Source organism: Schistocerca americana, chromosome 3, assembly GCF_021461395.2.
Source record: "Schistocerca americana isolate TAMUIC-IGC-003095 chromosome 3, iqSchAmer2.1, whole genome shotgun sequence".
Classification (NCBI taxonomy): Eukaryota; Metazoa; Arthropoda; class Insecta; order Orthoptera; family Acrididae; genus Schistocerca; species Schistocerca americana.
This window is the reverse complement of record NC_060121.1, coordinates 705,237,106-705,249,196: the sequence shown is the minus strand read 5'-3', so window position 1 is coordinate 705,249,196 and position 12,091 is coordinate 705,237,106. Positions and strand designations below refer to the sequence as shown.

At 39.3% G+C, this 12,091-nt stretch overlaps 1 protein-coding gene across 1 annotated transcript in view; it reads left to right on the top strand.

Moving 5' to 3' along the window:
* The window catches only part of LOC124606925 (dual oxidase maturation factor 2-like), a 713,401-nt gene extending 701,598 nt beyond the window's left edge, over nucleotides 1-11,803 (top strand). The window contains exon 8 of the mRNA XM_047139039.1: nucleotides 7,557-11,803. Coding sequence (XP_046994995.1) covers nucleotides 7,557-7,896 — 340 coding nt within the window. The 3' untranslated portion in view covers nucleotides 7,897-11,803. The remainder of the gene's footprint in view (nucleotides 1-7,556) is intronic.
* The last annotated feature ends 288 nt before the right edge of the window (nucleotides 11,804-12,091 follow it).

Sequence of the window (12,091 nt, the reverse complement as noted above, 5' to 3'; positions counted from 1 at the left end):
AAATACCATGTGGTAATACTTTGTCATTTAAATGTTGTGCAATCTGATTCATGAATTGAAAAATAGTGTGTTCTGTGGAGCACCCCTTTTGAAATCCAAACTAAGTATCTCATTTTGAGACACGTATGTTACGATTTTTTCATACACAATCTCTTCTAGTACCTTCGAGAAGCAGTTAATTAGTGAGACTGGTTGGTAACTATTAACGTCTGTCTTACTACCTTTCTTGTAAAGAGATGTCACAATAGAACATTTCAGTCCCTCTCAAAATGTCCCCTGTGATAGTGATGCAAGTATACATGACTGAAAACATGGCGTATATTTTTAGTCTTCTACTTGAAATAGCATGAACCAAGTGAGAGTTCTTGATCTGAAGGATTTAATTACATTTTTAATTTCTTTGGCAGACCATGGAGTAAGCGTAATTTCCCTATATGTATGGGAAGTAGATTCTTGTATATATTCTACTGAAATATCGTTTAAGGTGTCTATGAGCTACTTGAAGGAAGTGATTATTATTAAAAACGTTGAGTATGTGATTGCTATCATTTATTATTTGGCTGATTTCTTAAATCACAAAGGCCTCGCATTTCCTATCTGATTTTCCATTTAATATTTCACCTGTCATTGATATAAACTTAATTTTGCCACCAGTTTTATTAATTTCAGTCAATATAAACAGTATTTTAACCGCTTTTCCTAAGACAGTGCAGTATTTCTTGAAATACAAGTACTGCTTCTCTGTTAGTTCCAGCTAGTTCATACATTTTTTTCCTTGCATAATACACTGAAGCGCCAAAGAAACTGGTATAGGCATGCGTATTCAAATATATAGATATGTAAGCAGGCAGAATACGACGCAACGGTTAGCAATGCCTATATAAGACACCAAGTGTCTGGCGCAGTTTTTAGGTCGGTTACTGCTGCTAAAAAGGCAGGTTATCAAGATTTAAGTGAGTCTGAATGTGGTGTAAAGTCGGCGCACGAGCGACGGGACACAGCATCTCCGAGGCAGCGGTGAAGTTGGATTTTCCCGTACGGCCATTCCATGAGTGTACTGTGAATATCAGGAATCTGGTAAAACATCAAATCTTCGACATGGCTGTGGCCGGAAAATGATCCTGCAAGAACGGGACCAATGACGACTGAAGAGAATCGTTCAACGTGAAGAAAGTGCAGCCCTTCCGAAAATTGTTGCAGATTTCAATGCTGACCCATCAGCAAGTGTCAGAGTGCGAACCATTCAACGAAACATCATCGATATGGGCTTTCGGAGCCGAAGACTCACTCGTGTATCCTTGATGACAGTCCAATGTCAACACTGACATTGGACTGTTGATGACTGGAAACACGTTGCCTGGTCGAAAGTGTCCCGTTTCAAATTGTATCGAGTGGATGGACGTATACGGGTGTTGAGACAACCTCATGAATCCATTGACCCTGCATGTCCGCAGGGGATTGTTCAAGCTGCTGGAGGCCCTGTAATGGTGTGGGGCGTGTGCAATTGGAGTGATACGGGACCCCTGATACATCTAGATACTACTCTGACAGATGACACGTATGTAAGCATCCTGTCTGATCACTTGCATCCATTCCTGTCCGTTGTGCATTCCGATAGACTTGGGCTATTCCAGCAGGACAATACAACACCCACACGTCCAGAATTGCTATAGAGTGGCTCCAGGAACACTCTTCTGAGTTTAAACACTTCCACTGTCGACAGAACTCCCCAGACATGAACATAATTTAGCATATCTGGGATGACTTGTAACGTGCTGTTGAGAAGTGCCCCCCCTCCCCCCCCCCCCCAAAAAAAAAGGAAACAAAAAAGAAACAAACGGGATAACATTGCCATGGGCGGAGATTGTGTAGTACGGATTTCTGCCGCTAGGTGGAGGAGGAGATTAGTGTTTAACGTCCCGTCGACAACGAGGTCATTAGAGACGGAGCGCAAGCTCGGGTGAGGGAAGGATGGAGAAGGAAAACGGCCGTGTCCTTTCAAAGGAACCATCCCGACATTTGCCCGAAGCGATTTAGGGAAATCACGGAAAACCTAAATCAGGATGGCCGGAGACGGGATTGAACCGTCGTCCTCCCGAATGCGAGTCCAGTGTCTCTGCCGCTAGGCGTGTAGGCGTGTATAGCGCAACTCATTGCCAGTTGAGGGCCGCCTGTGTTGTCGACTTGGCTTGTTCTATTCAGCTGCAGTGATTGTTATTGCTAGCACTATTTTGTTCTTGTTTCGTTTTTTATGATGGCAGCTGTAAGTGCACAACGTGCAGCTGTGACATATTATTTTCTACTCGGTAAAAATGCTGCTGAAAATGTTTTAATGTTGAAAACAGCTTACCAAGATGACGCTATGGGAAAAATTCATATGTACCAGTGATTTGCTCGTTTTAAACTTGGCGACATGTCGATTGATGACAAACCTCGTCCTGGACGTCCGTCAACTGCCTGAAGAGACGAAAATGTCGAAAAAATTCGAGACCTTGTGCTCACAGACCGTCGACAGACAACTGATCAACAATCAGAGATTAGTGCAACAGTGTTCGACAAGAAAGACCAGATTTGTGGCAGACAGGAGACTGGTTCTTCCACCACGACAACGAGCGCACACACACAGCCATCACTATTAGACGGTGTTTGGCTGAAAGTGGCGTGGCTCCGCTGCCCCACACACCTGGCTAGCCCGACCTGACCTGGTGCGACTTTTTCTTGTTTCAATGCGTGAAAAGGGGCATGAAGGAACACCGATTTGACAACATTGAACAAGTAAAGAAAAAAACGAGGGAGGTGCTGTCATCCATTTCTAAAGATGACTAAAAATGTTGCGAACAGTGGAACCACCAGAGGGGCAAAAGTATTAGTTGTAATGGAGAGTATTTTGAAGGCGATAAGGTTGTTTTGTAAACAATTTGAAAAAAATGTACCTTTTAAGAAATAATCCTGTTCTTTTTGGGTACCCCTCGTTGTAGGCTTTTAATTGGAAAATTGCTCTAAAATGCAATTTTTGCGGATAAGTAGCTAAAAAATTTCCATGGATATTGGCTGCACCAGAAGTATGGCCCACTGTTCTATAATTCCTAAATACAGCCCAGGTCCTGACACAGCACTTACTGTTATCCAGAGAAAGTAATTGTTAAAGATTGGCAGAAAATCAAGCTATGAACATATTACCTTGGATCTGGCAACTGTCGTATTACAGACATTCCTCCAGTTGTAAGTGTACCATCTCCTCTTACATTTGTAATTCCTTTGGTCACTATAATTGATTTCGTTTGTATATTTCCATTTCGTGATGTAGTTGGTAATCGACAATTATTAGATGAAGCTGATGAAATAAAATTTTAATTGAAACACTTCTGCTGTCATAAAAATACAAAAGCATCCGGACTGTTAATGTGTGCTGTGCTACAGTTACATTTTTTGTTTATTTGTTGTTTACAGCTCTTTCGGCGGTTCCTCTTAACCTTGTATCCTAGCCTCTTGATCCTTATACAAATATTCTTTCAAATTTCTTTGTTGCATATCCTCCTCCACAGGGTCTTCCGCTTTCTTTCTCGTGTGGAGTCCACCGTTCATACCATAATCTCATCACAAACGCATACCACTTTAAACTCCGTTTTCATCTCTTCGACGATGCACATGATATCTTTGTTTGCGATATTCTCTTGCTTTGAACTTATACAACATCTTCTCAAAAAATCCATTTTCAGAGCTTCAAATCTTCTTCTACCTAGTTTTTTCATTTCCTGCAATTCATTTTCATATAAAAAATGGTTTGTATTATTGATTCGTATATAAGTAACTTTATTTTTCCTAATTTTGTCTGACCAAAGGATGGAATTCAGCTTAATGGCTGCTTGTTTAGATTTTGTTGTCCTCTGCCTTATTTCTTGTTTACTGGATCCCGATCGAGACTATAACTCAGATATTTATAGTTTTGACATACCTTAATAGTCTTTCCAGCTATGATAATGTCATGTTGTTTACCTACTGTACATAAATATTTTCTTTTAGAAACAATTATTGATAGTCTGGTCTTTGTTTACAGATTTTTTTCATCATATACGGCATATCATAGTCATCTTTGGGCAATATTATTTGTACATTGGCGTATAGTAAACTCGACACTGAATTTCCAACTGTGTCTACGACCACTCCTCCACAATTTTTCATCTATTCTTCAAGAACTTCGTTCAGTTAATACTTAAACAAAGTAGTTGCTTTACAATACCCTTTTCTAAGGCCTTTGATTGGTCGCATTACTAGGGGGGGTTCCCTCCCCATTCTAATTATCGTCTGTTTTTTAACTGCACCAAGATGTGTCTTTTTTATTATTCTGAAATTATTGAAGAAGGGAAAGAAACTATATTTATGACCTAATCAGGCCGTTGCTCACAGAGAAGTGGCGCGATTTTGTTTGCTGTGCTTTCCGAAAGACACTGTTGGCGTCGGTGATAAACTTAATATTCTTTCCTTAACCCACTGACGTTATCAACGTATTATGAAACGTCTCATTCGGGTAGTTCCATTTCATTTCAGACAATAGGCAACTTTGCAGTTATCATGGAAGTTCAGTTTTCATTTAAAGTAGACGGTAAATTAATATCTTTTGAAAAGTAGCAGCTGTGATAAACAAGTGCTTTCGACATTTTTTTTAAGCGCCTAAGTTGCCGTATTTTGATTAAATCACGCGATTCTGAGATCGTAACTCGGAAACTATTGAAACTAAAATACTCAGACTTAAAACTGCAGATAATATTGAGTAGTTTGAGGTGTTTTTTACGCGGTATTTTTGGGGCTTAAATTTAATCTTAATTTTCATTATTTTGCGTATTTTTTTCTGTAAACCTCATTTTAAATGCAATAAAAATGACCCCATTTGATTAAAAAACAATATTAGTAAACTTCTTTTGGTATCTTCGATGGAGAGCTTTAGAAAAAATAGAAAGTAAGTAGTCGTAGAAACAGCGATCACACTCCATAACGAGGCGGTCGTCGGTCGCCTGCTCCTCTTCCCGTCAGCACATCGCAGCCCAAGTACTACGTGAGCCTAAATACTTTTATTTAATTATTTTTTTCCAAGTTCCAGTCAAGGAGTGCCACATATCGTAAAACAGAAATCAATCTGTAGGAAAAAGACGTTCAAGCCTATGTCAGTTTAATCTTCATGAAAATTGTGTTTATGCTTGACACACGAATAAAAGGTTTTTAAAACTTGTATTAATTATTGTTCTGTTATTGTTATATGCCTCCATAAAGAACAGACATCCAGCTACCGAAATCCGATGTAAGGTTCTTCAGTTACACGACAGACATATTGTCGCGATCGGAAAGTTACCGGTACGCAAAATTTACCGAATTTTAAGTTGTAAACCAGTAAATACTTAAGAGATAACTTTGTAAATGTTGATTTCATGTACAATAATTGGCATATGTAAATGTTGTTAATGATTTAAAAGAACCATGAGGTCAATTTTCTCATTTTTCATCCCATTTGAAATACACTACTGGCCATTAAAATTGCTACACCACGAAGATGACGTACTAAAGATGCGAAATTTAACCGACAGGAAGAAGATTCTGTGATATGCAAATGATTAGCTTTTCAGAGCACTCACACAAGGTTGGCGCCGGTGGCGACACCCACAACGTGCTGACATGAGGAAAGATTTCAACCTGTTTCTCATACACAAACAGCAGTTGATCGGCGTTGCCTGGTGAAACGTTGTTGTGATGCCTCGTTTAAGGAGGAGAAATGCGTACCATCACGTTTCCGACTTTGATAAAGGTCTGATTGTAGCCTATCGCGATTGCGGTTTATCGTATCGCGACATAGCTGCTCGCGTTGGACGAGATCCAATGACTGTTAGCAGAATATGGAATCGGTGGGTTCACGATGGTAATACGGAATGCCGTGCTGGATCCCAACGGCCTCGTATCACTAGCAGTCGAGATGACAGGCATCTGATCCGCATGGCTGTAACGAATCGTGCAGCCACGTCTCGATCCCTGAGTCAACAGATGGGGACGTTTGCAAGACAACAACCATCTGCACGAACAGTTCGACGATGTTTGCAGCAGCATGGACTATCAGCTCGAAGACCATGGCTGCGATTAGCCTTGACACTGCATCACAGACACGAGCGCCTGCGATGGTGTACTCAACGACGAACCTGGGTGCACGAATGGCAAAACGTCATTTTTTCGGATGAAACCACGTTCTGTTTACAGGATCGTAATGGTCTCATCCGTGTTTGGCGACATCGCGGTGAACGCACATTGAAAGCGTGTATTCGTCATCGCCATACTGGCGTATCACCCGATGTGATGGTATGGGGTGCCATTGGTTACACGTCTCGGTCACCTCTTGTTCGCATTGACTGCACTTTGAACAGGGAACGTTACATTTTAGATGTGTTACGAACCCGTGGCTCTACCCTTCATTCGATCCCTGCGAAACCCCACATTTCAGCAAGGTAATGTACGACTGCATGTTGCAGGTCCTGTACGGGCCTTCCTGGATACGGAAAATGCTCGACTGCTGCCCTGGCCAGCACATTCTCCAGATCTCTCGCCAATTGAAAACGTCTGGTCAATGGTGTCCGAGCAACTGGCTCGTCACAATACGCCAATCACTACTCTTGATGAACTGTGGTATCGTGTTGAAGCTGCATGAGCAGCTGCACCTGTACACGCCATCCAAGCTCTGTTTGACTCAATGCCCAGGCGTATCACGGCCGTTATTTCGGCCAGAGATGGTTGTTCTGGGTACTGATTTCTCAGGATCTATGCATCCGAATTGCTTGAAAATATAATCACATTTCAGTTCTAGTATAATATATTTGTCCAATGAATACCCGTTTATCATCTGCATTTCTTGTTGGTGTAGCAATTTTAATGGCCAGTAGTGTAGAAAACAATATTTACTCTCGTAGACTACACAATTAGTTGAATTTTATCATGTTCAGAAATTGGAAGGCTAGTTCTGCATTATTTGGTAAAGAAAACTTTCAGTAGTCAGGATCGCATAAGTTCGTATTTATGTTTGACAACCGCTTTCGTCAGATATAGGCCTGACTGTCGTCTTCTTGTCTCCGAAACATTTTTGCTACCAAACGGGTTCGTTGTGAATGAGAGATCTAGGCTACGTTGTCACTCTGGTGGAATAAATATAGCACCTAAGTATAAGTGTTTTATTTGTGGCAGGCGTTTTTATGAAGTGCTGTATTTTATCCACCACAATGACAACATGACATGAGGCTCTAACCCGCAATGAACACGTTTATCAGCAAAAATGTTTCTAAGACCAGAAGATTACAGATATATCTGTCGAAACTGGTTGTCAAAAATAAAGATGAGTTTATGCGGTCTTGGTTATTGAATTGTTAATTCATTATGGAAAATTATAGAATAATAATTATATGTTAGCGTACTCTGCTCTAACAAGGTCAGGTTCCTGTAAGACTGGCTTGAAACTTTCTGAAAGACAATAACAAGAAAATAAACGATTCGTGAACGCAGCGTAATGGTTATGTGGTGTTGCGCAGGCGGCTGTCGAAGCGCGAGCGCCTGGAGGAGCGCCGGGGCGTGGACAACGAGGGCTTCGAGATGGACCCGCCCAAGTCGCCGTGGCGCTACCCTTTCCCGAGGCCCGGCCCCCCACGCGCGGACCTGCCACCGCCCTTCCGCAGGACTATCTCGCAGGACTCTGCCGCCAGCTCGAGCGGCGCCTCCAGCCTGGGGCTGTCCTTCCTGCAGCGCGAGTGCGCCGCCGCCGCCGCCGCCGCCGCTGCCGCCCCCGCAACCACAGCCCCCGCTGCTGCCGCCCCCGCCGCCTCTGCGACGAGTGCCGCCGTCCAGACGGACCCCTTGCCTGTCGTCAGATAACGCACTCGCCACCGCCCAGCCGACTCTCCGCGAACTGTTCACTCTCTGAGGGGTCACCACGTCTCATCGGAACCTAGAAGCGCGGGGACAGTTCCCCGAAAGTAGGTAGATCTCACTAGGATATACCAAAAAAACTCGTAGATGTAGTGCTCGCCGCGTCGCGAGGTACGCGTCGAGTCGCGATCGACTTGTCCCACCTCACCGACAGGTCCGCAGGAAGTGTGGAAACTTCCCTGTTCGCACCTGTCTGAGGGCAGGTCGTCAGATGAAACTGGAAGAAATCCAAAGAACCAGTAAACAGTTTAGAGGAAATGACAATGCTCGATGCTCTTCATCTCGATGAAGTGTCAATATCGACAAGTCTACTTTTATATCCGACAAATACTGGGTGCATTGAGCTGTCTAGTGGCCCCTTTCAGCATTGCCAGTGCTAACAGAACACTTGCCAGGCAGTTCCTTTATGCTGCAGACTGCTTTATGCTTTGTTCTGCTAAAGTAAACCTACAGTACGTTAGAGTTATCATAAATTATGAACTGAGGATATTTGCATGACCTGTATTATCTCCTACACATTATCGTAAAGTATTTGTAATCTTTAACATTTTAGTCATGTTTTGAATGATATAGTGTAGCTGTACTAGGTGATAAGGTATCATCTAAAAACTCCAACTGCTGAATCTCTTGTTTAAAAGAACTATTCAGTGCAAGGACAAACAATAGTTTGTAGGGGAGACTAGAATTGGGATGTGAAGTATTTTTAATATTTTGGAAGACAAATGGAGACTTGTAAGTAGCCATAATAAATTTTTGTTTCTGACCCTGTTAAAAACCAGCATAATACCAACTTCTAATCATTTTCTTAAAAGAAAAACATACTGTACTATATTTTTTTCTGGTTCCTGAGAACTGGGTGGGGAGGCCGGTTAGCCCCCCTCCTCCTCTTACTGCTGGTCATTGCTGCCCTTCATACAGTGATATACTATACAGGATCTCTCCAATCTGAATTTTAATGGCTTGTAGGTGTACTCCAGTCATATGAATTCCCCCCCCCCCCCCTCCCCCACAATCTTGTTGATCTAAATCACAGTTGTTCTTCCTGATTCCTTGAGATTTTTTACTTTCATTCTACTCCATTTCCCCCATTTCATTCATCAAATCAGACTTTGTGTCTCATAATAATCACATGCAGATTTTACAGCTATTTCCTAATCTTCATATTTTTCTTACTCTTTCACATAACATGTCTGTGCTCTGTATTAATGTACATTGTGGTGCTTATCAGTCCCCATGGGATTACTCACCCACATAAGTACTCAGCAAAGTACTGAATACTCCATATGGAGCCGTTACAATTTGTGCACTAAATATGAGAAATATTTATTTCATTCAACAGCATTGGAGCAAACACTTAAATTCTTATATGTATATTCAGTTGTCATTTTCTTTGGGGAGCAATGTATTTGCAGCTACTGAGGCCTGAAAACCCCATCTTAAATAGCAGATTCTGATATGGTTTTAATTCGTGACTGAACTGGAAACTTAATTACCACCGGTGCAATAAAAAGAGGACCCTTCATAAGTAACCATAAAGCTGATCAGTCATAAATTTCTTCCATAAAGTACTCAAAATATTAATTTTGAAGCTGATCTAAGGTGTTTATTGCATTTCTTTGCACTCCTTTCAGATGTGTATAAGCTGCATTCATTCTGACAAGCTAATGACATCACAGTTAGTGAAAAAATGGAAACTGTTTATCAAACATTTGTAGCACACTGACAAACTGGCCACTAGGCAGGTCAAACGGATGTTTGCCAGTTTATAATTTTACTTCTTAATCAGTAATATTTTCCAAAGTTATTATGATAACATGGAGTTCTAGTACACATGAGGTTAATTGCAAGCTGTAAATACACATTCATGACATTTTTTTAACACCTTGGCATGGTGAGGTGGCAGTGTATCATTTGGATGGATGTGTTCCTACATTTATGTACTCCATATATTTCTATAGTCCATCTGCTGCTTGTCTGTTTTATCATTATTTGAAGAATGTAATCTTTCAATGTTACAAAATTTTTTTTATTATCATCTATGAGGAATAGAGATTTATGTATTACTTTGCATTTTAGTTGCCCTATAAAATCATGTAACATTTATTTTTGTTTCTTAAAAGTTTATCACATATGAAAGTCTAACTGAAGGTCACTTCCAGGCCTTAATTATTAGTTCTTTATATTTTTTATGCTTTCAGTCTTCTTCATAAACAAAAATTATTTTGTAAAAAGCAAGTTACATACTTTTTTTAATAATCCATGGCACTTGAATGTCTGTGGTTTCCTATGGCTGTATGCTTAATTTATTATTTTATTTAGCTGTATACTATAGTGAGAAAATAAGTAAAGTCAAGTGTGATATTGTATGGCACGTAGAGTACCTGTAACGCTTGTTACATAATTTTTTCAACTCTTTCATTTTCTGCATCTAAATTATGTTTCTACATTGACATACACATCCTTTCCATATTTATAGCCTTGTGTTGCAAGAAGTGACAGAATAATACTGCTTGTTAGAACACTCAATCATGGAGAATTTAGCAAATGAAATAATGCAACTGCTTGTAAAATAAATTTAGTAAATAATTTGAAGGAAAATCATAAAATCAGAAATGTAATGGCATACCCTGTAGGCCTATCATATAGCTTCCATATTCATATTTAATTATATGGATGATAACAATTAGCCCATTTAGCTACAAGAGGGAGACTGGGTAGTATCTGTATCTCAAGTGGAAAAAGATTTTGTTACTACATTACAATAGACATATGGTGATCTATGAGGGATCTTGGTTAAATTTGAGAGACATATAGTTGAAAACAATTGCCCTAGTATACATGTCTTCTATTGAAAATACAAAATTTGGGAGTTCAGCAAAAATTGTCATTTGTGATGGATATACGCTGATATAACATGGTGTCACTAAAAATGTAACAATATATGCAATTCCTCTGAAATTGGTTCTACAACCAATCGTAATAGAAATGTTCATTATGTTTTGTGGTGACCTCATTCAAGTTTATGACTGTTTCCCATGACCAGATATATAAACTCTTTTTATTTAAAAAATCATAGCTTTCCTTAGCAGCTATTGTGATGATTGCAATTACATTTGATAGTTGAGAACATATTTATTATACCTTGAAAAAGCTGTAACATTCAAATAAATGATTTATTTGTGATAGCCAACAATTATTTAACAGATTAGATGTTAAAATTACAAAATACCAAATAGGTACTTCATTTTAGATGATATAAATATTATTAATATTGAGAATAAATGATTCAGTGCAATATAATGATACTATTGTAGATACTGTGAATGCTGATACAACATACCATAATATCTTCATGGTATGTCTGTATAGAGCATGAGAAAACTTTACTATTTGTCTTTATAAGCAAGTGAAATGAGGTGTATTGGTCTGGTATGTGAGACTGACGACTTCATGATCTGAAGGACTGGGCTAATGCTCTGCTCATGTGATGGAAATTTTATCAAATGAAAATCAATAATTAGCTTTGTGATATTATCATGTAATCTTTCTACTTAACAAATGGTTTTCTTTTATTAGCTGACATTTTATGTTAATCTCTCTTTCATGTAGTTCTGTTGTTACATGACATCACTGATCACTGTAAACTTATAAATATGTGAATATTTTATTAGTTTTCTGTTTGTAAATTTTGTTTATATGTAAAAATGACTACAATGTAATCTGGTGTTCCTATTTGTATAAAATGAATATGAAAGTGTGATTTTGATGCTAATTGGCATCAGTTTAGTGTAATATTTGATAATCTATAAATTGTACACAATAGAATAAATATTGTTCATGTGGAGTGTTTGAAGGTTCTTGTTTTCATTTATGTGGCATTCACCCTCTCTACTATTGAAGAGTATACAAAAAATTTTTAGCAAGACACAATATTTTTGTTTTAAAGGCCTGCCAGAGACATCAGCTGCTTTGAAATATAAATAGAGAAGCAGTGTAAGATGGAAAGTTGATTTAATTATCACAGTTGTTCTTTTTTTTAATTTTTTAAGTGAGTTACAGAGTAGAGCTGCATGCTGTGATACATCTGGAGTGAAAAGAGAGTGTTTTTACAAAGGGAATGATTAGATGACTTAGAATTCAC